This window comes from Chionomys nivalis, chromosome 13 (assembly GCF_950005125.1).
Source record: "Chionomys nivalis chromosome 13, mChiNiv1.1, whole genome shotgun sequence".
Taxonomy (NCBI): domain Eukaryota; kingdom Metazoa; phylum Chordata; class Mammalia; order Rodentia; family Cricetidae; genus Chionomys; species Chionomys nivalis.
In genome coordinates this window covers 75,249,357-75,276,973 of record NC_080098.1, presented here as the reverse complement: position 1 = coordinate 75,276,973, position 27,617 = coordinate 75,249,357, and the positions used below count along the sequence as shown (strand labels likewise).

General features: G+C 47.9%; 1 protein-coding gene across 3 annotated transcripts in view; it reads left to right on the top strand.

The window, feature by feature from the left end:
• The window catches only part of Ptch1 (patched 1), a 65,658-nt gene extending 38,314 nt beyond the window's left edge, over positions 1 to 27,344 (top strand). For all 3 annotated transcript variants that reach the window (XM_057787032.1, XM_057787030.1, XM_057787033.1), the window contains exons 13-23: positions 2,627 to 2,745; positions 3,277 to 3,679; positions 4,071 to 4,380; positions 9,408 to 9,550; positions 11,314 to 11,497; positions 13,174 to 13,454; positions 15,298 to 15,435; positions 17,582 to 17,724; positions 21,391 to 21,490; positions 21,965 to 22,219; positions 23,665 to 27,344. In XM_057787032.1, coding sequence (XP_057643015.1) covers positions 2,627 to 2,745; positions 3,277 to 3,679; positions 4,071 to 4,380; positions 9,408 to 9,550; positions 11,314 to 11,497; positions 13,174 to 13,454; positions 15,298 to 15,435; positions 17,582 to 17,724; positions 21,391 to 21,490; positions 21,965 to 22,219; positions 23,665 to 24,207 — 2,619 coding nt within the window. In that variant the 3' untranslated portion in view covers positions 24,208 to 27,344. The remainder of the gene's footprint in view (positions 1 to 2,626; positions 2,746 to 3,276; positions 3,680 to 4,070; positions 4,381 to 9,407; positions 9,551 to 11,313; positions 11,498 to 13,173; positions 13,455 to 15,297; positions 15,436 to 17,581; positions 17,725 to 21,390; positions 21,491 to 21,964; positions 22,220 to 23,664) is intronic.
• The last annotated feature ends 273 nt before the right edge of the window (positions 27,345 to 27,617 follow it).

Here is a 27,617-nt window from a genome sequence, read left to right as displayed (position 1 = left end):
AGCAGACTTTGAAATCGGGTCCTCAGGTTTTCAGAGTGACTACTTTTACCCACTGAGCATTCTTCCTATGCTCCGCCCCTTCTGTCTGTGGCGGTGGGATTTTAATCCCCGACCCCACAAAGAAGTAGTCTACCAGTGAACCACTCTTAAGCCAGTAAAAGGTTTTAGGTTAGGATCCTGCCACAGGTGTCTCATCAGGTCCACTGCAGGTGTTTCGAGGGGTGGGGCAGCATCTTCAAGCAGAGTAGCTGGATTCAATCCACAGCCAAGATTGTTTCCATCAGATTCTCTGTCTTACTTAGAATTTCTTTTAAGGTGTTGTCTTCTTTTGCAGAGACCACTCTGTCTTGAGAAATTCTTGCTAGTTACTTTTAAGTTTTTGACACCCATGGGGGATGTTGGCATTTGTTTTCTTTGCAGAAAATGGTTTCCCCTAAATAGTAACACATCATCAAAAAATAGGTTAGAAGGGGCATTGCTGTGGGCTCTCATCCCTCTGCTTCCATCTGAGTGAGCAAAGATAGCTGCCTGTCAGACGTGTTTTTTTGATGAGTGTTGCCATGGCTACACCTGCTGCTTGTGCCCTTGTGAGCCTTAGTGGCTCAGGAGACTCTGCCCTCACTCTTGAGAGATGCCTACGACTTACCTCTGCATTCTACTCCTGAGCTGTAAACATGGCTGGAATTAAAAGGCTTAATAGGATTCAGCCAAGGCATGACCGATGGCATGGAAAATCTCTAGTCTTATTCTTCCCAGAATTCCCTGCATCTCATTGGTCAGTGGTCCACACTAGTGTGAGTATGCCCTTTCAGGAGTCACCAGCCCCAACAAGAGCATCCAAACCAGTTAAGATGAGGACTTTGCATCACACCTCCCTTTGAATCTGAAAGACTGGGAAGCCAGTCTTTCTAGGTAATCGGTCCTGTCTGTGGCCAACTGTCTACATTCTGATTACTATGGGAACACAGTGGGTGCCTATGGACAGCCTGACCTCCCATCACCTGTCTCAGGACTGAGTGGTTTGAGTCAGGAGTTCCTCTATTGCCTTGTCTCTTCCTTGTCCCTCCTGGACCTTATTTTCATGTTCGAAACCTTTCTCAGGAAGCCTTCTTGGACCAGCCACTCTATCCACCTCAACACACAAGCACTCACTCAGCCTTGGATCCGATTGATTTGTAGCTCTGAGGGCAAGGTTTGTCTTCACTCTCTTGGCTTCTCCAGCACCCAGCACAGATTAGACTTCACAGAGAAGGGATATAGCTCCTAGATAGCGTCTCCCATCACAGCTGTGACAGGAGCTTGTCACACATACATGCTGCTCTATAAAGAAACACATTTGAGCCCTGGTTAACCTGTTCTGTTGATGAGATCCTTTGAAAATCAACTCAGGAAAGAGTTGGCGTGATGTAGAAGACTTGGCTGTTTTATGACTCTGTAGACTTAACAGGGGACTCTTTATTGAAGGGCATCTCCTCCAGCTCGCTGTTCCACCTGGAGCATAAACCTACACTCCCTTCAAAAAGCCCTTTGTGAAGTGTCTCCTGTTTTTTAATTCTTGGTACCAGTGATGGCCAGGCTTCCTTTCCTCGCCCCAGCCCATCTTCCTGTTTTGAGACAGTCTCAGAAACTATCCTTTGAAAACTGTACTAGGAGATTTTACTTCTTAAATAAATTTCTGATTATTTCTTGGCTATTTAGCATCCCCTCCCAGTTCCTTTTTTCTGCTTCTTGTCCACTTCTCAGAACAAGGACTGCGTTTGGATGTCCTGTCGACTTTGCCTAATAACAGCCCAATTTTGCAATTTTTACTAGGTCAGCAGGAGATTTGCCCAAGTGCTGCAGAACCTAACCCTGTGTTTATTCTAGGTTATAGAGTGGCTTTTGAATCCGTACTTATTTATTCTACAGACTATAATCACACACAGGAATTTCTTTCTGCTTAACTCTCCTTGACCTTGGCTGTTGCTCCCACAAGCTGCTCCCGAGGCTATTTGGAACGTGCCTATTAAAAACCTCAGGGGACATGTGTGAAATTTTATTTCATGTTTTAAAGGTGACACGTTGCTAGACTTGATCTACTTTATATACAGATTATTAATCAGGGTTATGGGAACTCTTAGAAACGTTTTAGAAGGAAAATACTTCTTTTTGTTTTGAGATAAAACTTCTCAAGTCTTTTCTTTGCCTGGCTTTGTAGATGTGATCTGGTTAGGTTAGTAAGTCGGTAATGGTTTCACTCCAGCCTGTATAAATTCTGGATTTCTTCCATTTCAGTTACACACAGCGTCTCAGTGGTGGGGAGAGAAGAGGGAGACCCTGCACTGTCTGGTAGCTCTGCTTCTCTAGGTAGCAGCGGGTTGTTGAGAGATTAATATCCAGAATGTTTTTGTGTGGGGTCCTGGGGAGATGAACCAGTGGTTAAGAGCCCTGTCTGCTCTTCAGAAGACCCAAGTTCTCCTCCCAGCACCCACGTATCAGCTCACAGTTGTTTGTAACTCCAGCCCCAGGGATCTGACTCCCTCTTCTGGCATTTGTGAGCACTGCATGCACATGGTACACATTTGCTTATAAAGCACCGTGCTAACTGGGAGGTGTATTGATGACTTCAGTTGTGTTTCTGCTCCAGGCTGCCGTGGTGGTGGTGTTCAATTTTGCCATGGTGCTGCTCATTTTCCCAGCAATTCTCAGTATGGATTTATATAGACGAGAGGACAGGAGATTGGATATTTTCTGCTGTTTTACCAGGTATGTATGTTTTCAGGGTCCTGGGGCCTTTACTGGGCATAGAAAGACTGAAGGGAATGTCGCTAACTGTGTTTGGGCTGGTGCGATGGGGGCAGGAAAGAGCAGACAGAGGACTCTTCGGCACGTGTGAGCTGCTACACTTTCCTCCTCCCCAAACTGAATATGCCCAGAAACCTCCTTAGAGATTCTGCTGCTTGTGGTCTTTTCCATCGTGAACCTGTGTTTGTTTGGAACTGTGTGGTAGCTCTGTGGAGCAGAGGAATGCTGAAAACCACTTATATAGAAACACAGGGTGGTAGATTTTGTTTCTAGTTTTTTAGATCTTTGGAGTTCTGCTTTGAAGGGGGTTATCACTATTTCAGGGTCAACTATGCCTTTGTCTTGGACCAGATTACATCTGTGTCCAAAGGAGTCAGGTGATGCTATCAGAGAAACAGATCAGTGGTGTCAGTGGCCAGCGTCAACAGAAGTGAAAGCCCCTTCTCTCCACCATGATGACACACTACGGCATGTTTCCTTCTTCTCTTTCAGCCCCTGTGTAAGCAGGGTGATTCAGGTTGAACCACAGGCCTACACAGAGCCTCATAGCAACACCCGTTACAGCCCGCCACCGCCCTACAGCAGCCATAGCTTTGCTCATGAGACCCACATCACCATGCAGTCCACCGTCCAGCTCCGCACGGAGTACGACCCTCACACTCACGTGTACTACACTACCGCCGAGCCCCGATCCGAGATCTCCGTGCAGCCTGTCACCGTCACCCAGGACACCCTCAGCTGTCAGAGCCCAGAGAGCACCAGCTCCACCCGGGACCTGCTTTCCCAGTTCTCAGACTCCAGCCTTCACTGCCTCGAGCCCCCCTGCACCAAGTGGACGCTGTCTTCGTTTGCTGAGAAGCACTATGCTCCTTTCCTCTTGAAACCCAAAGCCAAGGTAACCTTCCACTGTGTGTGGCTTCCTGCCTGGAAGAGAAATATGTGAACTGTTGGCACCTTTGGGATCCATCATCATCATACTCGTGTGTGCTCAGGACAGGCCTGCCAGAGTCAGATTGCAAACCTCAGGGCCCCTCTGATGAGCCAACTCCCACATGGGGAGGCTCCGTGAAGCAGATAGTACTATGAGTATAGATGCGTTCCTTGCTTTATATATATTTTCATTCTTTGCGAGATTACTTAAAAAGGTGATTTAGTGTGGTTTGTTTTCCCCTCTGGGAGACTGGGCTGTTTATGTGGAATGGAGTAAAGGAAGCAGTTGGCGCTGGTATTGGAGGAATCAGGAATGTGTTTCTGGGTCTCATCCAGTGCCCTTCCCTCTGTTGCAGGTAGTGGTGATCCTCCTCTTCCTGGGCTTGCTGGGGGTCAGCCTTTATGGGACCACCCGAGTGAGAGACGGGCTGGACCTCACGGACATTGTCCCTCGGGAAACCAGAGAATATGACTTTATAGCTGCGCAGTTCAAATACTTTTCTTTCTACAACATGTACATAGTCACCCAGAAAGCAGACTACCCCAACATCCAGCACCTACTTTACGACCTTCATAAGAGTTTCAGCAATGTGAAGTATGTCATGCTGGAGGAGAACAAGCAACTTCCCCAAATGTGGCTGCACTACTTCAGAGACTGGCTCCAAGGTAGGCTTAAGGCAGGCCACCATCCTTCACCTGCCGCCCCAGGCTCCCCGACAGTGATTCCCTTCTGTCCATCGTATGAAAGTATTCCATTGTAATGGAGCAGCTTTATCTTACGTGTTATGTAAGTTGTGTTGCATGCATGTGTGTGCATCATGTGTGTATCTGGTCCCTAAGGTCAGAAGACAGCATGGGGACTGGAGGTGTGGGTGCTGGGAATCGAGTCCAGGTCCTCTGCAAGAGTAACAAATGCTCTTAATTGCTGAGGGCCTCTCCAGCCTGTTTTGTAGAAAGCCCCCTTCAGTGGCAGTCTCCCAGCTCTGACTTTAAAAACTTACAACTGTGTAAGAGCCCTTCTGTTGACACTTTTGTGAACACACACTGGAGAAAGACATCAGAAAACAGGGATCCTGGAGGTCTATTGTTCCTGTTCCATTTAGATGGTGGCTACTTTGGTGACCAAGTGAAATTGGAGTCTTTGGTGGGATTTCTGAGCTGTCTGTCTGTTAAATTACAGCCTACTGTAACAGTGGATTGGGGGCCAGCTATTGCATATTTTGGACATCTTTTAATTTGTATTCATTTACTTTGGATTCCTAGCGAATCAGAGTGGAAGGTGTAAAGATTGCTCACTCCCACCAGGCCTTCCTTGTGTCAGCGTCTGACACTGAAGTGGTTGTGTGTTTCACTCTTTGGACACTGCTGTCTTCCAAAGAGCTTCCAAAGTTATCCTTCTATTTGGCGGTGAACTTAGAAATGCTTACCCACATCCTGCTGTTTCATGGAAAGACAAATCCTGCTTCTTCTTCCTCCTCCCTCCCTCCGTTTTACCTATAGATTGTGTGTGAGTGTGTCCGTGTGCATACACCATAGTGTGCATATTGAGGTCAGAAGACAGCTGTCCTCTTCCCGCCATGTGGGACCTGGGGATCGAACTCAGATCAAGCGCCTTTAACCCTCTCAGGCACATCTCTAGGAAGTACTATTAGTAGGCTGAAGAGAAGCATAAGACGGGCTAAATTTGCTCTAACTGCTGACTGGTTCCCAGAACATCTGTTAATGTTGACATGGGCAGGGCGCAGTAGACAATCAGAACCATTATCCACACAATCCAAGCAAAAGTGCTTTTATTGGAGCACCCAAATAATTACAACTCCAGCATTTGTTGGCTTAGATTATCCCAGTGGCTGTCTTAATTTCCCACTTAATTAGGCTTATTTAAACACATATTTAAGTGCCCTTTTTGTCTTAAGTCAGTACTCTTGCACGTAAAGATCAGGCAGCCAGTTTCCCCTATAAGTCTGCATTAGGTGATAAACAGCTTGATCCGACAGGAATCGGTATTGAGCAGTGACTAGAATTTGCTCGTACATGTGCGTCATGTCCCACTTCAGGGGGAAGGTGGAGAAAGCATCAGGAAGCCCTGGAGGTTAACTTGAATTCACCCCAAGTTTTATTTCCTTACACTCGGTTCTCCATGCATTATTTTTTTTTTAAGTAGTGAATTAACAAAGAGCCAAACAGTTGCCAGAGTCTCTGCTTTTCACCCTCCCCAACCCCCCCCACATACACACATTGACCAAAGACATGCAAATAACTTGCCACAAATGACAAAGAGGTCTGCTGTGCTGGGTAGAGGAGGGTGTTGCAGAAGAAGCTCTCCAGTGTCTTCAGCCAGGGACTCTCCTTTGGTGAGGTAGGCTGGGGCTGGGAAGAGTGTCTTCTTAGACAGTGTTAAAGACGTCTCTAGCGGGGCGGTGGTGGTGCACACCTTTAATCCCAGCACTTGGGAGGCAGAGGCAGGCGGATCTCTGTGAGTTCGAGACCACCCTGGTCTACAAGAGCTAGTTCCAGGACAGGCTCCAAAACCACAGAGAAACCCTGTCTCGAAAAACCAAAAAAAAAAAAAGACCGTCTCTAGTAAGACCCAAAACATTCATATGCATAGATATCTGTAACTTGAACTGCGGTTTGGTTACTGAGCAAGCAGCACCCAGCCAAACTGGTATCAGAATCCCACAGCCCTGCTGGAGCTGTTATGCCTCAGTGGGTCCTTCAGGGTCCAGAGCGCTGCTCACAGACAGGAGGGCTCTTGGCTGCTGAGGCGTTTATCAGACCTGCTGAGTGTTTGCTCAGGTCCCTGAGTATTCCTTGGAGGGAACAGCGATTCTCACAGCAATGTTTCTTCCAGAGACTCGTGCGTTGAAGTCCATTCAGCTGTACCGTCTCACTGGCCTTGGTCAACACTCCAATAGGTACTCTGTATTTTCACTCCATTTTGAAAGTCAGTTCTGAGGTAGAACCCAGGGCGGCGCTCTCCTTGGAGGTCTATCCCCAGCCCATAGGACAACCGTGAACATCCACATAAAGGAGGTGAATGAAGTTAGAGTTGAAGTCTGTGCACCATGTGCAGGTGGCATTTTTAATTCACACTGAGTTACGTGGACAAAGTAGATGATCCTTTCACTTCTAGGGGCTTGTATGTTTGGGTAATTCCTGTAGCCCAGACTGTCAAATGTTTCTAGTAAGAACTGCAGCTGAAATAAATACAAGGTTCTGCTGTAAACTGTTGGAATGTAAATGTCAGCCAAGGGGCAAGTGTGTGGTGTCCAGCTCATGGTAGTTGAGATTTTTAGTCAAAAATACTGAACTAGTTGTGAAAAAACTCAACTATTCGTGAAGTCAGTAACTGTAGACTGCACTGGGGCCAACATTGCAGGAAATGCGTTCTGCTTTGGCTGCAGGGTCCCTAGACAGTGCAGAAGTCTCTCTGTGTGAACAGCACACTGCTCTCGGAGTGGGTTTCCATACATGTGGAGGCTGGCTCTGCGCTGCCTAGGCTCAAAGCTTAGCTCTGACTCTTTAACCTTTGCAGACCTCAGTCCTCTCATCTGTAGGGTGGGTTCCTCAGGAGATGAGCTTTAGAACTGAATGCTAAGGAAGGTGGATGCCTGGAGTAGCCCTTGGTAGCCCTGGAGCACTGAGCCCTGCAAGTCTGGAGTCATAAAAGCTCTCCTCTGTCCTAGCTTGGCAAACAGAGCAGGCCCCTCATAGGGGGTTGGGGAGTGGTTGTCCTCCCTCTCTGTTTATTTTTTTTCCAGAATGGGGGTGGGGAAGGACTTCGGGTCATAAAATAACATCTGCTCACTGCTGCCTGTGCAAACCTTACTGTGAAAAAGTCTGTCTGAGACTGGAGATTGCCACGCTGGTGGTCCCTCTGCCTGCCCCTGCCCCTGAAGTACGGGGCCCACGGGTGACCTAGCCTACATCCTGGAGACAATGCCCACATCATAACGGGCAGCCCTACTTCCTCCCGCTCCCCAACCCCAAACGCCTCACCATGCTAAGCATTCACAGAGCATATATTTTTGTTGTTTAGTTTGTGTTTTGTCTTTGAAGTGCCCCTAGTCCTGTCCTGAAATGAAGTAAAACACATCTCTCTAAGCAGATGTATCTGACACAGCAGGCACAGACAGGGCTCTTCTGAGCACCTGGGACTTAGGGGGTCTACTGGGGAGGGGGCTGGTAGGGGTGTTGGGGAGAGAGCCCTCCAGGCAGTGCTTAGACTCTAAGGCTGGGTCACCAGGGCCCTGTTTTCTAGTCCCACACGCTTATCTCTTTACAGCTGTAGCCAAAGTGTCAGTTCTGTAATGATGGTTTTGATTACAGAAGCCAAGCCCAGCTGTGTGTGCTGAGCTGGTGGGCTCCCCCATCCCCCAAGCCCAGAAAGCTCTTTTCCTCCCCTCCCAGGGCTTGCGGTTTGTCATCTGTTCTCGTAGAGCCTCCTTGTATTGGCCTGTGGCTTCCTGTTCTCAAACAGATCCAAATTCGCCCTGAGGTATTTCCCCGTGTTCCTTCTTCCCCCACACACCCCTCCCCATGGAAGGGTGGCAGAGAGGAAGAGAACAGGAGGAGAGTGAATAGGTGTTGGCTGTGATCTTTACACAACCTGGCAGCGGAACCCACAGCTTGTATTAGCTACACAAGTCAAACAGATGGATCAGATTGACAGAGCTGTGTTTGCTCGCCCAGGCTCCAGGGGCAGCCAAGCTGCTGCTGTTGGAGGTTGGGAGCTTGAATGGGATTTTACTGCTCTCGGTAGAACTTCCGGTCCTGTTGGGGAACCCCTGACGTAGCTCCCTGTGTGGCATGAAATGGGCTAATGGATGTAGTGTGTGTCTTTCTCTTCTCCCTTGCTGCTTGATGGAATAGTCATGAAGTTAAAAGGAAAAAAAAAGTTGAGCTATAGCCATGGTGGAGCGTACCTTTCATACCAGCACTTGGGAGGCGGAGGCAGGTGGATTTCTGTTAGTTCCAGACCATCCTCATCTACATAGTGAGGTTGAGGTGTAGGCCAAGGCAGGCAAGGATGGATACACAGTGAGATCTTGTCTGAGAAAAAAGGAGATCTTTCTTTCTTTTTTAAAACAGGGTTACTTTATGTAGCTCTGGCTGTCCTGGATCTCAACTATGTAGACCAGGCTGGCCTTGAACTCACAAAGAACCGCCAACTATGCTTCCTGAATGCTGGGATTAAATTAAAGGTTTGTGACGCCATTCCACCTCCCCTTTCTTTCTGTGTGTGTGTGTGTGTGTGCACGTGCACACAATAAAAGGCATTGCCATTGGAGTTTCAGGCAGTTGTATTCCCTCCAAAGTTTTCTCTGTGTGTGTGTCTGTGGGTGTGTGTGTGCGCACGCATGCACGCACAATAAAAGGCATTGCCATTGGAGTTTCAGGCAGTTGTATTCCCTCCAAAGTGGGTTCTGGGATCTGAACTCGGATTCCCTGGAAGAACAGCAAGGGCCCTGAGCCATCTATCCATCTCCTGGACTTTTGCTCCTTAGTTTGAGTAAATTGTGTGTTTTCTTGTCCCCCCAGCAGCGATTGGTTAGCATAGCAGTCCTTTCTTAAGTGAGAGAAAGCTGAAGATGGGGCCCCCGCCCTGCCCGCTGTCTTCAGCGTAATCCCTCAGAACCAGGCCCTCTTGGTCCAGGCTTTAATGTGTTGTACACGTTTGCTGTTCACAGGACTTCAGGATGCATTTGATAGTGACTGGGAAACTGGGAGGATCATGCCAAACAATTACAAAAATGGGTCGGACGATGGGGTCCTCGCCTACAAGCTCCTGGTGCAGACCGGCAGCCGAGACAAGCCCATCGACATCAGTCAGGTATCCCACTGTTTCACTGTGAACAGCTTCTGGGCAGATGACCTGTGGAAACTGGGCTGGCGGTGTGGGATTCCCAGGTTGTTCCGTGAGGACCTGAAATGATAGGGATGATAACTGTGTGACCTCAAGCCGGCCAGAAGGCTTCCCTTTCCCTTCTTGTCAAGCAAGAGAGAGGACGCCATAGCGATGATGTGTTCACAGTGCAGGCTTTTCCCAGTGACTCATCCTGTCATTCTCATCAGTATGGTGTATTCAGACAGGGGACAATAATGGATTTGTGGTTGGGTGGGTGGGTGGCTTAGGAGATCAGAGAGGTCACTTGCACCCAAGAGTAGATGGTGAGTACAGGCAGCTTGCTGTGGCCTGAACATAGCAAGCAGGTACGCACACTGCCCACCTTGCTCATCCCTCAGGAGTGAAAGCTCTTCCCTTTGATAGTATTCTGTATTTGAAGCACCTGGACTCTAGCACATTTGGTTTCCTCAGGCATATTCAGGGGTACGTTTGCACCCTGGATTTGGAGTGAGGTCTAGGCCTCTTTGTGGGTAGTAGTTTGCTTTCTCTGTCTTTAGACAGAAACCGTCATGTTAATCATCTCGGCAGCTCTGTATACTATCTTCGTCCTTTTGCTGGCCCGTCATTGTGGAGTGTGAGGTTTGGTGCTTTATAGTGGCATGCAATGGGCTGTCAGGTCTGACAAGGGTATGGCAGACCAGCCTGCCTGACAGGATAGCAGAGACTTACTGAATTGGACTTAGGGGGTCTGGGATGCCTGTGGTGGGGCCAGGCACCAAGATACCATTTCCTCTCCCGGGAGAAAGAAGAGCATGCCGCATGCACGGAGGCCAGGAGCTGTGCTATGTAATTCCAGAGCCAGTCTGAGGACCTACAGTTGTTAGCGATCCCGTGGATTAATTGAATCCAGATCCCTGCTGTCTACGTCTCTCCCTCTCTTCCACGCTCTTTATTCCTCCACACTCTTTCTCTGTGAGCTGCTGTCACTGGTGATTTTCATTTTGTTAAAAAAGACCGAACGTTGGAAGGAGGCCTGGATCTAAAGTAAACAGGAAATTTTTTTTCGGTGTATCTACCATATTTATAATCCGCACTTCGTCTCATAGTGTCTTTGACTCGAGTAAAGCCCACAAGATCTACTGTGGGAGCAGATGTGGCCCCTGAATCTGACCAGGGCTCAGAAGTGAGATTACTCAGAGAGGCCCTGGCTTTTGCATCATTGTCTTCCCCTCTCTGGCAGTGGGCATTTTTTGAATGTGCAGGTCATCGGAGGCTGTGTTAGCAAAATTTATACAGATGTTGTTTTATTTTATAGCCCCTGCATTTACTGGGTGGTATTTCCTTCAGTGTTAACAACAGAGGTTAACTACACACAGACGTGGATGGGGATGCTTGCCAGGTCCCCCCCCCCCCCGCCCCTCCTATAAATATGTTTTTCCAGATTGTTCTTTACCCGCCTTGGCTGCAGACAGTCTCTTTTAGCATTCAGATTTAATTGGTTCAGCCGATTCCTGGGCCATCTGCAGAACCGTGTGTTTCTATAAACATACTGGTGATTGCATCCCCCAATAAGTGCATTTTGAAAGACATCAAAGGTATTCTTGTGGGACTTGGGGCACTGTCAAGCCATGGGTATTCTGCTGTTTGTTGGAAAAGTGGGTACAAAGCTCTGGTCTCCCAGCAGGAGTGTGGAGTGTGTTTTACCCCACAGCCCTCTCTGAATGACCTCTGTTCTTCCCGTTTTGTAGCTGACTAAACAGCGTCTGGTGGATGCAGATGGCATCATTAATCCCAGCGCTTTCTACATCTACCTGACGGCCTGGGTCAGCAACGACCCCGTGGCTTATGCCGCCTCCCAGGCCAACATCCGGCCTCACCGACCAGAGTGGGTCCATGACAGAGCCGACTACATGCCGGAGACCAGGCTGAGGAGTAAGTAGCCGTCTGTCCAGAGAGGCTGGGCTTTCTCAGAGGCTCCTTTAGCTGCTGCCTGGAGCTCAGCAACAGCCTCCTTCGCTGACACTACCCAGGGTTCAAAAGTGTAAATAGAACAATATATTTCTCTTAGTTTAAAACTCCGGGAGACAGATGAGGGTGTGTAATGGAATACAGCCCTGCACTCTCACTTTGAGAAATAAGCGTTTCTAACCTCCTTTTGTAGCTCGAACGCCAGGCGTTTCTCCTGATGCCAGCTGTTCCATGTGAAAGTGGGTGACGCCTCCACACTGAGTGTTATTTTACTATTGCCGAGTTTTATCGCTAGGGATTATATGTTTATCTTAACTTTGTCAACTCTGGTGTTGAAGGGATTTTTGGCATGTTGGGTCATTTCTATAAGCCACCAAGCACCTGTGCTCTGTCAGCGCTGTTTAAACTGGACAAGAAAAGTCTGTATACATCAGTGTTCTCCTCTTCCCTTCACCCCTAAGCCCGGGGTTTGAAAGGTGGCTCTGTGTGGATTTAGTCTGCATTTATGTTAGAGATGTTAGTAGCAGCGTAGGCTTTGGGTGTGGGGCCAAGAGAAGACATGAGAAAGAAGACGGGTCCCTTTGCAAACGGGGCAGGCAGCTCTCTGAACTCCCCTGTACCAACCCCCAGAGACTGATGGCAAGCAGCCAAGGCCTGTCTTAATGAAAATTTATAGTTGAGATTATAATAGGGGCAAATCATGTTTAGCAAGTCAACTGAATGACCCCAAAGGGTGTGGAACACACAGGGCAGTAACTAAATGCTTGTTGTGTGAGGATTTCTTCCCCTCTTGCTGAAGACTTAGCATTGCATTAGAAAAGCGGGAAAGGTTTAAGTTGCCAGGTCACTAAAGGACAAGAAAAGTCAAGTGTCTTTTTCTGCAAGGCATGACTCTGGGATTATTTTGGTCTCACAAATGGTCAGGGAGAGCAAATTGGACGTGGAAACAAAAGGTCGACATTTAAGTCTTACTGCGGCATTTAGAGTTCTCACAAATGGTAACTGCTTCTGGAATAATAAAATCAGAGGCTTAAAAATATACAGATTACAGGGCCTTCCACTGCCCATCCCACTCTTACCCCTTTGCTACCACCTGATAAAATCAAAGGGTTGATTCTGGGCTCAGGACACGGCTCAGTGGGTATGAGCTTGCCACACAAGCGTGAGCACTGGGTTTGAATCCCCAGAACCCACATGAAGCTGGGTGTGGTAGCGCATCTGTAACCCCAATGCATAAGGCAAGATGAGACGGAGGTGGGAAATGTGTCTGGGAGCTTCAGGGCCAGCCAGCCTAGAATATGCACAGCAAGCAGCAAGAGACTTTTGAAGGAGAAGATTGACATCCAAGGTCGCCCTGCAACCTCCACACGTGTGTCTGAATGCACAAGCATGCACACACGTGTATACACACACACACAGTGAAAACAAACGGATTGTTAGTGAGAAGTTTTAAACGAACTCTGAATGTTGCAAAGGCCCAGAATCATTTATTGTTTGTCCATTTTGTTGGAAGAGGAGTAATGAATGCACTTTGGGGGGGGGGGTCCCGTCTCTGTATTTAACATCCAGCATCTGTGGCGTTGGGGTGGCGGAGGCTCTTCACCTGGGGCCCTCACTCACACTGCTTCTCCTTTGTCCAGTCCCAGCAGCAGAACCTATCGAATACGCTCAGTTCCCTTTCTACCTCAACGGCCTACGAGACACCTCAGACTTCGTGGAAGCCATCGAAAAAGTGAGGATCATCTGCAAGAAGTACACGAAGTTGGGGCTGTCCAGCTACCCCAACGGCTACCCCTTCCTGTTCTGGGAGCAGTACATCAGCCTGCGCCACTGGCTGCTGCTAGCCATCAGCGTGGTGCTGGCCTGCACGTTCCTAGTGTGCGCGGTCTTCCTGCTGAACCCCTGGACGGCTGGGATCATTGTGAGTTTACCATAAGGGTCTTTATAGAAGTCGGATTCCTTTTGGCATAGCTCTTTCTGCAGCCAGGAAGTTTTGTTTATGTCTGGGCCTTTGGAGGAGGAGGGTATAGATTGCATCATCTGTAAGATATTTATTCTACTTGAGGTGGTGAGGTTCATGGGGAAGGTAGAGCCCCTAATGGCCGGAATCTGTGTCCCCTCTCACACAGCATTAAAACGTCCTCGTATAAGATAGGAGACTTTGTAAGCCCACTGCATAAAGGCACTGAAATTTTATTAAAGAAAAATAACCAAAGCATAACTAATTTTCTAATTCTGAAGTCTTATTTAGGGCCTCATCCCAGCCCTAACCATGTGTGGCTGTGTGTTACGGGAAAGCATGCACAGAGAAGTTAGAACAGTTGCAGGGGCTGGGATGACACCCTTTGTGCACAATGAACACTAACTCCTGGGGAAATGGAACTGCCTCTTATCACCAGTTTACCCTCAGATTTGAAGTGAGTCTCATGTACAGACTGAAATCCTGGCATTGTTTAAGTTCCGTGAACTGTGGTCTAGCCTTTAAAATGCCAGAATTTCAAAAACAGGTTTTGTTTCTGTGCTGAGTCTGGGCAACAGGTACATGAAAGGTAAATGTTTAGTCTGCAGAGGTCTTCACAGCACTTAAGCCATGGATGGCATCCATCTTCCTCTGTTCCTCCCAACCTCTGCCACCACCCACTGTCCTATTCCCAAGCAAGAAAGTTCATTTTCTCTCCTTCCTCCATGTGGCGGAAGTGTGTGGGGAGGGAGGTTCACAAGAACCCTTTCCTCCTTGGCCCAAGAAACTCCAAAGTCCTGCACTCATTTTTACAAGGAAGATGAAAGGCTCTGAAGCCTTCCCTTAAACATGAGGATCTGTGCTGTGACTCCTAGCTGCTCCCATCTCTTGAAAGCACAAAGGCCCCGTAACCTGACACATGTCCCCAGTTTCTTCCTTTGGTCTCCAACAAAAGCACAGTTCCTTTACCTACAAAAACCTTTATCCACCCCATCCTATCTGCTTTCTTTAGGCTACAGACTGTAACAATCAAAAATACTGCAGTATGAACTCACTTTTTGGTGCTTACGGTTAAAGCCTTGTTGTGAACCACAGTAGTCCTAGGCATTGGCTCTGGGAGCCCCGTGTGCCAGAGACTGCTGGGGCTCAGCGTGGGTCTATTAAAGCAGCACTGTATTTGAGTCACCTATGTGCACCCCCTGTATTGTGTTACTAAGTTGTCTCTAGTAACTGTGTTGCTGATGAAATAATAATGGGTGGAGGCTGGACTCTCACGGTCTACTTCTTCATAGATGGTTCAGGGTGTGGGCCCTTTCTAGGATAGGAATATTAGAAAAATAATTTGCAAAGAATATTAAACTGGTGGATAGGAAGATAGCTCGGTCAGGCTGGGTGTGGCGGTGTGTGACGAGGGAGGAGGCCTGACCAGCCCGGCTAGCCTGATAGTAAACTCCAGATCTCAGTGAGAGAACCTGTCTTAGTGGAGGCTCCAGAGAACACCTCCCAGCTTGACTTCTAGCTTCCACAGGTGCATACACATACAAATACAAACCACGCACAAACACACACACACTGAACTTTGTCTTAAACCTTTTTTTAGCCTGGATAGTAAGTTGTCCTAACATCTCCTTTGAAGTAGGAAGTTGAAATATAAGACATGAAGTTGTCCAGAGGTAAAAGAAGTCAGTATTTTTCCATAGTATTTCAATGACAGGTACATTGTTGCTCCCATGTTGGGATTGTTGGTTTGCCCCTCCTAGTGTACCTGGTGCCACCTTACTAATTACTGTGTGCCCTTTTCAAGGTCATGGTCCTGGCTTTGATGACAGTTGAGCTCTTCGGTATGATGGGCCTCATTGGAATCAAGCTGAGCGCTGTGCCTGTGGTCATTCTGATCGCGTCTGTCGGCATCGGAGTGGAGTTCACCGTCCACGTGGCTTTGGTATGGGGCCTTCTTAACCTGGGCTCTCGTCTCCCATATGTCAAGCACAGTTCTCCCTACAGAGTCCAAAACGTTTGAGGGTTCTTAATCTCTTGGGGTGTCCTAGATAAGATACACGGGGAGTGAAAAGGACTGCATGCCCCTGCAGTGTGTAAGGGCTGTGCACGTCGATGCAGTAGCACTCCTATCCCGAAGTTGTCACTGTTGTCCCGAGACAGTCTGTGTGTTTAGGTGAGCATCCACACAGTTTTAAGTACAGTCATAAAGTGGGGATAAATACAACAAGACCACCCTCAGAGGCCTGGTGGGGATAGCGTAATTGAGGGTGAGGTGAGTTGCCAGCTGCAGAAATACCCTGGGGCCTGTGCCTGAACTCAGGTGCACAGCCCTGCAGAGCCTGCTCTTCCACCTCAGCCCACCCAGCTCTGTGGACCTCCCAGTTCTGATGCATCCATGCAGCAGAACACAAGAACCAGGGACACTTTCACCCGGACCTTGGCCTTCTGTTTTTACACACTGCCTGTGTTGGAAGAAATTAACCTGAAAGCGAGGCTAGAATCCAGTAGATGAGAAAATTGGTCAGTCCACACTGATGAGAAAATTGGTCGAAAGCCTTGCAGCAAGCAGTGTGCAGTTTACGTTCTGACTACAGCTGTGCTCACATCTTGAGTACCCGGGGCTAATAGAGGCATTCAGTAAATATGTATTGACCGGTAAATGCTAGTGCTTGGAATGCCCAAGCTGGAAACTCAGCTCTCGGCTGGAACTAAGGGATGCTGACTTTGTTTTTCCAGCATGTTCTTGGAGCTAAGCACGTGGTGTGTGCCTTCTGCAGCCTCTCAGAGCTGTGACTGCACTCACAGGTTGTGGATTGGCTGTTCAGAAGGAATTTTTTTTTTTTTAAATAAATATTTTTTTTTAAAGATTTATTTATTTATTTATATAGTATCCTGCCGGTAGGCCAGAAGAATGACTAGATCTCATTATAGATGGTTGTGAGCCACCATGTGGTTGCTGGGAATTGAACTCAGGACCTCTGGAAGAGCAGTCAGTGCTCTTAACCGCTGAGCCATCTCTCCAGCCCCAGAAGGAATGTTTTGAAGTTATTAGTAAGATGATGATTTAGAATCAGTATCTTGGGTGTGTGGGCGTGTGTGTGCGCGCGCATGCGCGCGCACAGGCTTGTAGAGACTGGAGGGTAACAAATACTCTTATTGAGCCACCATTCACCTTATTTTGGGGGACAATCTCTCACTAGCCTAGAATTCACTGAGTAGGTTGGGCTTACTGATCAGCAGAGTCCAGGGATCTGCCTGTCGGGATTATAAGCTGGACCACTGTGCTTTGGGTTTTGTTCAAGATATGCATCATCACTGACTATGGCTCAATATGAATGGGGTGTTGTCGTGAAACCAAGTACACATTCTAGCAGCTAAGCAGTAAAATCTTGAGCATATGTTTTGGAGAGAAATGTAGAGGCAGCCTCCAATATTTCAGGCAGACCTGAGGCTGAGACTTCAGCTCAGTTGGTGGAGGACTTGCCTGGCTAGTAAAAGCTCACAGCTACCTGTAACTCTAGCTCCATTGGATCTCATGTCCTTTTCCTGTCCTCTGTGGGCACCAGGTAAGCACATGGTACACAGACATACATGCATGCAGGTTAAACACCCATATGCATAATACTTTTCTTTAGAAGGCCTAGTAAACAATGCTTTATTTCTTTAATATCATGAAATTTAAAAAACAATCATCCTTTTGGTTTTATTGCTACATTTTCGATGATTTATTTTTAACAATAGAATAGTTTCTTTGTAATGTTGTCTCCACCTACCTAACATCAACTTAAGAATTACTTCTGGGGTGGGGGGTTATAGCTGGGGTGGTAATATGCTTGCCTCACCTGCTGGAGGCCCCAGGCTCTATCCCCAACACCCCATAAACCAGGCATAGTAGCACACACCTGTAAACGCAAGCACTCTAGTCGTGGAGCCAGGAAGATTAAGTGCAGGGTCGTACTTGTAGAATAGTGAGTTTGAGACCAACCTGAAATACAAGAGAAAATTATGGTAAAACCCAGGTATAGACAGCTGAGCACTTCGCCACATGCATCCAGGAATGTGACCGTCTCCATTCTTCCTTTGCTCAGGCCTTTCTGACAGCCATTGGTGACAAGAACCACAGGGCTATGCTTGCCCTGGAGCACATGTTCGCTCCTGTTCTGGACGGTGCTGTGTCCACTCTGCTGGGCGTGCTGATGCTTGCAGGGTCCGAATTTGATTTCATTGTCAGGTAAGCAGAAGTGGAGGAGAGACTTTCATGTAGCTTTTGTTGCTTATTCCTCTGTCCGGTAGGTAGCACATCTCAGCCTGTCTGAGGCACACAGACGAGCTCGCTCAGAAGCTTTCTAGTCTGGCAGTATTTTGGAAAACGGAAGGGCAAAGGTTAGAGCAGAGGCAACCCCACAGCCTGAAGCTAGAGTCACCTGGTATCCCAAGTGTTGAGGTTCCAGTTACATCTACAGAGAGATGGCTGCGGGTTCCGATAATTAACCACGTTCAGCTTTGGTTCTCTCTCCTTCAGAACTGTGGGAGGAGCTGGGGCTGTAGCTCAGCAGAGGGCTTGGCCTGCGCGAAGCCTTGGGTTCTGTCCCCCACACCACGTAAAGCAGGTGTGGGAGGCTTAGCTCTGTAGCCCCAGTCCTTGGCTGTGTATTGAGTTTGAGGACAGCCGGAGACGCATGAGACCCTGCCTTAAAATGTAGAAAGAAAACTTAGCATACCTCCAGTGTGGTCACCTAGCTCTAAACCTTACACAGGCAATGAGTACAGTGTACCCAGATTGTGTGTGTGGGTCCCAAGACTTCGTCAGTGCTGAACCTCTGACTTCAGGAACTCCAAACCTGGCCTGTGTACTCCTCTTGGATCACAAGGCAGGATTTTGCTACTTGGTATGGATGGGTAAGATGGTGACTTTTCCAAAGTTTAAAAGACAGTGAGTTTTCATTTTGAAAAAGAATCTTAAGATTGGAACCAGAAGGAAACTGTACTCTCTCAACGGTGCTGTTGACTTCACAAGGTGTCTGCTTTTAGGTAGAAAACCATGGTCTGTTGCAAAGAGGCCAATCCGGCGTCCTCAGTATTTAAGATACTAGCGTGTCTTTAGAAGAAGGCAGAGCCCAGAGAATGTGTACAATGCTCCACACGTCTGGAGAGATTACCTAATCAGGCTGTTCTTGGTAGCATTGTTTGTTTTTTCTTTATTGGTACCCTTTGAAACAGGATTGCACTGTGCTTTGCTCTCTGGGCTAAAACTTCTGTAGAGTTTGGCTGCTCCTCAGACCATGCCTTAGGAAAAACACTACTGTGTGTTTAAGGCAGGAAAGCGTGAGGAAGACTAGAAAATGGTTTTTAAGGGGCTGGGGGTTTGGGGGTTTGTTTATGAAACAAGTCTCATGTAGTTTAGGTTTGCTTCATACTTGTGATGTAGCAGAGAATAGCCTTGAACTGCTGATTGTCCCGCCTCAGCCCCCAAAGTGCTAGAAGTATTGGCATGTGCCACCACATCTGGCTCTCATCAAGATTTATACTTACACAGGCCAGCCAAGGAGGGAAACTCACGTTTCCAGACGAAAAAAGGGCTTTCAGCTAGAAGTAACAAGCATTAGCTACATTGGGGGTGTAGCTCAGTGATACAGCAAGTACCTGGCTAAGGTGCATGGTGCGAGCCAGTTCAATCCCCACCACCAGAGGAGGAAAAAGAAAGGACCAGCCTTGAGGCATAGCCCACTGGGCAGCCAAGCTTCCAGGGTATCCATCTTTCTGGATGAGGACATGGTTGGCTCACTGTTTGGGGGTAGAGTAAGCTGAGGTTGGCTCATTTCAGTGTAGACCAGCATTCTCTATGAGAAGCTTCCTGATCATCTGGAGCTATTAAAGTGCAGACTGATGGGCCTTTCCAGGCAGCTCTCAGCTGAGCCCGAGCATGCGAGTTTTCACACAGCCTACTTACAGGTTAGCAGACTGGTCAGTAGAGTCTCCTTTGCCAAACACTGGTGAGGTAGCTGGCTTGACTTAGATCTTGATTTGGGTTTGCCTTGTTTTAAATGGTTGGTTTGGCATTTCTCTGCATGCTCTTACACAGGTTCTAGCTTTGTCGTTCTGGTACAAAGCTTTGGCACGGTCTCTGGGCTCTTCCAACACAAAGGCGATACCAGCCTCTTGAGTGCCATTTTTTGTGACTACTGGCGAGTAGCACATAACCTTCTTGGTTGTGTGGCGTATACTCTGCTGGGATTGGGAGATTAAAGTCTCGCCAGGCAATTCAAAGCCAAGAGAAATAAATGGAGGGTGTGCTGGAACCTTGCAGGTTAGCCGAGGAGCTAGCGCCCAGCTCTGCAAAGGATATGACAAAGCAGAGCCCATTTCCTCGCTGTCCTCTCTGGGGTTGCTCCTCCCCTCCCAGAGATATCAGGGTTCCTGTTTCAAGCACTTAGAAGGGCTTCCCATTTTCTAAAACAGGGCGGATAAAGTCCTCACCGGAGTTGAATAGATGAGCAGACACTGTATACATGAAGCCGTCAGGAATCTAATTGGTCTGTTTATGCTGCAGCTAGATGGATGGGATGCAAATGTCTTAATGCCTGCCGCTGATATATGCCTCCGCTGAAAGTCCCACAGTTTACGTTAGAGCAAGACGTTGGCGGCTTGGGTTTTTACTAATGCAACTCAGCGGGTTTTAGTGTTTACAATAGCTGTGAGGTATTTGTATTTTTATAGGGATTCTCTCTCCTTTCATCTGATGTCAAAACATACATAGACATGGCATTGCAGGGTGGCTGTTCAGTTTTATGGTCCAGGGCACCATTAACAGATAGATATTTGGCCCTTCCTCTTTCTTTCCAGAACATCCTAACCCCACCCCACCCACCCCCAGCCCAGTTCCATCAAAGCCCTAGAAATCATTAGTTCCAAAGAAGCATCCTTGCGTGGAGCGTGCGCCCTCCAGCTGTGCAGAGTGCTGGCCAGAGGCGGTCCCTGGCTGACAGGTTTACCTTGGGTATTCTTGAAGGATCCCAGACCTTTAGCCCTCAATGGTGGGAACGCAGAACTCGCTCTCCACTCTCCCTCTTCTGCCGTGGTGCTTCAGCCTTTCTGTTTGAATTGGCTGACGCAAAACAAGAGTATTCAGAGATGCTAAAGTGTTCAACAAAAGATTGGCCCGCAGAGCAGCCTGCCATTGTGGAGTGCCCTCGCCCCGCACAATGCCCCAGCTCCCACAGAATGGGCAGCGTTTTCTTTGCAGAGCTGGTTCCTGTGTTCTAAAAAAAAAAAGGTTGCAATCGGAGCTATTTGGTAAAACTGGAACCCAGAGAATTCTAGGCAGAAAGTTGTGATTAATGAAAGCCCAGGGAAACCCTTACCTGATGCGCCGGAGACTTAATTAGAGATTCTGCCGTAAGAGGCAGGGGCATTTCACAGTGGATTAGCTGCCTGCAGAAGCGGGCTGCTTTTCCTCCTGGGCCAAATTGTTTAAATTCTACACCCTTCACTTCATTTGTTTGCTTCTGCTGGGTTTTCGTGAGCGGGGCCCCTCGGCATTGTCTCTGTGCTTTCAGGATGTTCAGCCATTCATTTCACATTCCATATTTCTGTGTTGGTGGAACACGTTCATAAATAACATTACAGGCATGAGATTTCAGCAAATTAACAAACTAATTTTTTTTTCCTTTCATGAACTAACACTCTAGTGTATGGAACGTCCTCCGCGGAGTCGTAGGGTTAAAAAAGAACAAAACCCCCATGCTAATCTTGTATTAGAGTTTGAACTGCAGTTTTGTGGCTGACTTTTCAGAGCAGTGGGATTGTTAAGCCTTGGTGCAGAGTAACATTTGGGTGCCTGGAGGGCAGAATGCTTGCTTTTCATGCTGACAGGTCCCACTTCCCTTTTGTTTTCCAGATACTTCTTTGCTGTCCTGGCAATCCTCACCGTCTTGGGGGTTCTCAACGGACTGGTTTTGCTGCCTGTCCTCCTGTCCTTCTTTGGACCCTGTCCTGAGGTCAGTAATTACCAGGGTGAGACATTCACCCCACAAGCCACCTTCTTTCCCCAGTCCTCATTTAGATATTTAGGTTCTGCTGATGGCGTGACCTCTTTAGTAAATATTGAGCAACAGTGGCTGTTTTACTGTTCCGTTTGATAGTTCAGGCTGGGGGCTGGGGAGCAAACTTTGCTTTAGGTCAGCGGATGGGCAGCTTTAGTCTTGGGGATATGTAAAGGAAGGTTTTCTACTTCAGATAAGTGTGTGGGCTTAACAGGCGTAAAAGGCATCCATCCTGCCTCTCTGGCGTTGGAAGACATAGGCACTATTTTTATGCCAGTATCTTGAAGGTCTGCCAGATGGCAGGGAGAGGGGAGTAGATACAGGATGATGTGTGGGTTCTTCTGTCAGGTGACAGAGGATAATGAACTTTGAGATGGGCCAACAGATAAACGAAATGTAACACTTTTAATTGGGAATCTCCATAAACAGGTGTCTCCAGCCAGTGGCCTGAACCGGCTGCCCACTCCTTCGCCTGAGCCACCCCCGAGTGTTGTCCGGTTTGCAGTACCTCCTGGTCACATGAACAATGGGTCTGATTCTTCTGACTCAGAGTACAGCTCGCAGACCACTGTGTCTGGCATCAGCGAGGAGCTCAGGCACTATGAGGCACAGCAGGGTTCCGGAGGTCCTGCCCACCAAGTGATTGTGGAAGCCACAGAAAACCCCGTCTTTGCCCGGTCCACTGTGAGTCACCTGGGGTACTGGGAAGGATTCATCTTTCCTCTGGCAGTGGGCCAGGAGGTCCAGGGGAGGTCCAGGGAGATCTGAGCAGCAGATCTCACAGACAGATGGGTGCAGGAGAAAAGTGTATACACCAGGTCAAATCACAGGAAACTGCCAGCATGCCATTCTTTGTAAACTATGACATGCTGCCTTTTAATCTTGTGGATTGAAGCAGCAGTGTCAACATTGTTACAGGGAGGCATAGCTTGCCTAGAATAAATACTCAAAAGCCCTGGGGCTCATCCCCAGCCCTACCCTTAGTCAGCGTGGTCTCAGCTACAGGCCATTACCCCTTTCCCCCTTTCTGTCCTTCTACCCCACCTACCATTTCAGAATATGAGGAAATGGAATAAATTCTGTACTGCCATGAGAAGCACTTTTTTTTCTTCTCATCTCTATTACCTTTAATTGGCCTTGGTACAAAATTATTTTAATTATTATCTAAGGCTTTCCCATAGCTTTGTGGCTTCAAGCTCTTACTGTTGTAGATAACTGGAGATCTGTTGATGCTCAGAAGCATTCTGAGTTCTTCCCTTAATTCCTGAGGGTAGAGGAATCGACAGGCTCCTTCCTTACACACCCTAGCCCCCCAGTCAAGATATGCTCAGCCTTAAAGAGCCAAGGAAGGCTCCAAAGTTCCCCTTGCTCGCCCAAGGCCCCCACCGTCCTTACAGGAAATGTGTACTCGAGTCCCAGGCCAGAGCAGCCTTCCATGAAGGAAAGAGTGGCTGGCCAGTGAATTGTGTCGTCGTTGTGACCCCCCCCCCCCCCGCCCTCATGACGATGCCCTGCTGAGCTGCAGTGTGAATCTGGTTTTGTTCAGCGGGAGCCTAAAAATAGGTACAAGCTCAACGACTTTGAAGTTGGTCACGGTCCTTTTGATTGATGTGGCCACTGTTGCTTGGGCTTTGTACAGAGACCCAGAAACCAGATTCCTAATGGCCAGGCAGAGACAAATGCATCTAACAGAACTATCAGTGATGGCAGAAGTTTGCATTCTGCTCTTCAGTATGTTAGCTCCTGGCCACACCTGGCTTGGGGCTGGGGGGTGGGGGTCAGGTGAAGCAAGGCTAATATATGACCCAGACACTGAAACCTTGACGTCTCTAAAAGCTACTGTATATGATTGCTTATGTACCAATACTCCACCCTGCCTCTTGGCCGTCCAGGGCCAGACACTTAGCAGTATTTTTGTGGAAAAGAACCCAGGGTCTGGAGAGACTGGTCAGTTGGGTAGCTGGTTTGTGGATGTCCCTGAAGCTGTGGGCAGCAGCTATATGCCTCCAGGCAGCTGTGCTGGAGCAGGCAGGATCCACATCCTGGATGTTACTAAAGGAGTGGGTTTTCCTCTGCGGGTGGAAGAACATCACCTTGCCTCCCTGTGCTCACGTGTTTCACCTCTGCAGGTGGTCCATCCTGAACCGAGACATCACCCTCCCTTGGACTCTCGACAGCAGCCACACCTGGACTCTGGCTCCTTGTCCCCTGGACGACAAGGCCAGCAGCCTCAAAGGGACCCCCCTAGAGAAAGCTTGCGGCCACCCCCGTACAGACCGCGCAGAGACGCTTTTGAGATTTCTACTGAAGGGCGTTCTGGCCCTAGCAATAGGGACCGCTCAGGCCCCCGTGGGACCCGTTCTCACAACCCTCGGAACCCGACGTCCGCTGCCATGGGCAGCTCTGTGCCCAGCTATGGCCAGCCCATCACCACTGTGACGGCTTCCGCGTCTGTGACCGTCGCTGTGCATCCCCCACCAGGGCCCGGACGCCACCCCCGAGGGGGACCCTGTCCGGGCTACGAGAGCTACCCTGAGACTGACCACGGGGTGTTCGAGGACCCCCATGTGCCTTTTCATGTCAGGTGCGAGAGGAGGGACTCGAAGGTGGAGGTCATAGAGCTGCAGGACGTGGAGTGTGAGGAGAGACCATGGGGTTGCAGCTCCGACTGAGGCGTGTACCCCAGGGGTGCTCTCCAGGGTTTCCTGAGCACTTGCACACCCCAAACTGGACCCTGGGGGACCTTTCCTCCCCAAGGCAAGGCTGGTGCGGCCAAACCAATACAGTTCCAAACTGGATTTCTTCTCACTAGTAATCTCTTGAAAGCAGATTAGCAGCGTTACCTTGCGCCTGTTTGCGGCCGCCCGCAGCAGTTCTAACAAGCACGCAGATGACCCTGCAAGGTGAAGACAGGTGAAATGAATTTAGCTCCACAGTCAGCCCACTGTAGAGTTCCTGTGCTCTCAGTGTCCACCTGGAGTTACAGGCTGTGTGGTGTGAGAGGCACACAGCTCTGTGGTCGTGACCGTGATGTGACTTCCTTTTTTGTTTTCTTTTAAAGGGTAATTAAAATCTGAAGCAAAGAGGCCAAAGATTGGAAAAAAAAAAAACAAACCCCGTCCCCACCTCTTTCCAGTACTGACTGCTTGAAGAGAACTGCTTGGAATTATGGGAAAGCAGTTCATTGTTACTGTAACTGATTGTATTATTTTGTGAAATATTTCTATAAATATTTAAGAGGTGTACACATGTAATATACATGGAAATGCTGTAAAGTCTATGGCCTGGGGCCTCTTCACTCCTGCCCCGAGTGGAGAGACCACAGGGGTCCCTCCCCCTGTGTACATTGGTCTCTGTGCCGCAACCAAGCTTAACTTAGTTTTTAAAATCTCCCAGCATATGTCGCTGCTGCTTAAATATTGTATAATTTACTTGTATAATTCTATGCAAATATTGCTTATGTAACAGGATTATTTGTAAAGGTTTCTGTTTAAAATATTTTAAATTTGCATATCACAACCCTGTGGTAGGATGAAATGTTACTGTTAACTTTTGAACACGCTATGCGTGATAATTGTTTAACGAGCAGACATGAAGAAAACAGGTTAATCCCAGTGGCTTCTCTAGGGATCGTTTATGCAGTTCTCAAGGGTGTGTTTCCGTGTGTGTGTGTGAATGTGTGATCTCTCAGTGTACTGTACTGTGATTTGTTTTGTTTTGTTGCTCTTCTTGTTTCTCTTTGTTTCCTATGACCTTAGTGCTGGCCTAGTCAAGCTGGGAAAGTTCAGGTCCCTTTCTGTCTCGGTGCTGGTGGAAGGGTGCACTTGTCATCTTTCATGCTTTTGGCAGCTCCTGAGGTCATGGGTAGTCCTAGTCCTCCAGGGACCTCCCCTTGTGCTTCAAAGAGAATACATTCTCATAGGTCCTAATGTGGGGTGTTCGGACCTCTGTGTATGGAACCAGCCGCCTTCATTGGTGGTGAATCTCAGCTGGGTCGCAAGCTGACACCCAAGAGAAGTGTGACATTCATTGTACCTTTCTGATGACCAACGTCTACACACAGCCTCCCACCCCCATAACCCAGATACAGGCAGAAAAATCTACATCATTCAAGGTCTACACTCAGACCTTTACAAATCTGAATCCCCCTCGCTAAATGGGCTGCCTGGTTGGGGTGTGCTGATGGTGGTACAGTCAGCTATCATGGCACGTGAACTTTTGAAGACTTCTCCACACATCCTCGTCCTCCTGTGCACACTCCCTTTCCTTCTCCAATGTTAGAATTCATCCAGTGTGGTGTTCGTGGACGAGCGGGACAGTGCTGTCCCATAAAACTCTTTGAAGCAGATGTTAAATCTTGAAGTTTGATCCTGGTTTCTTTCCCTGAGGTTTAGGCTTCTTTGCCTCTGGCCAGAGACTAGTAGATGGTAATGCAGTATCCTCCCTTGTGAGTGAGCACCGAAGGCTTGTGTCAGAGGAAGGAAGCTTGTGTTCCGTGGAAGCTACTGTGAGGAGTGTGCTCTGCATGCAGTTTCCTTCCATCCCTCCTCTCCTGCGTGCACGTTTGTAAGGCACTGGGCCCCTAGTAGTACCAGCACTCTAGTAACCTCAGACCGAAACGCTCATCCCCAAACTGTAAGGTACTAATTGGAAGCCACCTGTGGCTACCGTGCGTGCGTATGTGCGTGCGTGCGCGCGCGCGTGCGTGCGTGCGTGTGTGTGTGTGTGTGTGTGTGTGTGTGTGTGCGCATGCATGTGCATGCCAGAGGCCCTGGCCACCCACTGCTACTGTCTTAATGCCTGTCAAGCCACTGTCTGCCTACCCAAAACCAGCTCTGCTCAGATAACTTGCACCCTGAGTTGAGAAGGGAGATGTAAAATTCTGAAGCCACTTCCCTGCAATTCTTGGTTGTGTCCGTCACTCTTGAGCCTCGCTCGCGGCATAAGGAAGTTTGTACAGCCCTTGGGTTTCTGTGTGTCGTGAATTGCATCAGCCAAGGCAGGAAGGATGCAGAGCTGACAAGAGACTACAGTCTCGGAGTGTGTGTGTGTTCTCTGTCTGTCTCCTCATAGTTTTATTTTGTCTGTATTGTTTGTTCATTTGGATGTTTTAATTTTTAAGAGAAAAGATCTTTGCTGATATTTATAATTTTGTATCATAAGAATGTCCTCCAGAGTCTGTCATGCCAGTTTATAGCAACAAAAAAAATTGCAGGGATTTTATTTCTATTGGAAACACTATTGCGGTTATGTTTTACTTTTGAACAGAAGTTTTTATTTGTATAGAGTGCTTACTAATGTTAAATAGTTCAGAGTATATAACATCTACATTAAGGACTCATGGTAGGTTTTAGTGTCAGGAGTTTAAAGGAAATAAATATTCAAACTGGGTCTCGTCTGCCAAATTGGGTGGGAATGAGTTTGTGTCATTTCAATTACAAAGATGAAAGTATGCCATATAATTTATTTATATGAAAATTTATTTTTGTAGTGTACATAGTAGTCATCAAGTCTTTTGACAGAAGTATATTTTTAAAGAATTTATATGTGATGAAATCCATAATGTCTGGAACTTTGCTGAGACACGAGAGTGAGGACACCTTCCGTTGTAAATGGCTGCACAGGAGAGGACACATTTAACAGTGTTAAGAGAGAGTGCAAGTGAGCAGCTAGCCGTGGGATTGAGAAGTGTTGGCGTGAGCTTTGTGACCTGGTATGGTTCTCAGATGAAAATGTACAAAACTCTCTAAATATTAATGTTCAAACACTGATAGAAATTCTAACATGAATAAAGATAATATAACTCGTTGGTTTATGTGCCTGTTTGTAGAATGTTCCTTAAGGTGTGCATATAAGAAGTTCCTGGCCATCTGTGTGCGTTTCGTCTTGCTAGCCTTGTGGAAGCTGTTTTGTGTGTATTTATGGACCCTGAGAAAACTCCTTAAAGACCCTTTTAAGTGAGTGTTCCCTTTTCTTACCTTTCCATACATGTACTCAGGAAATACGTAAGGCCAATTCAATCTAAACAGAATTGGTTTGGAGAGGTGGGCCGGCAGTTATGTGGGTACCTGCTGTTCTTGCA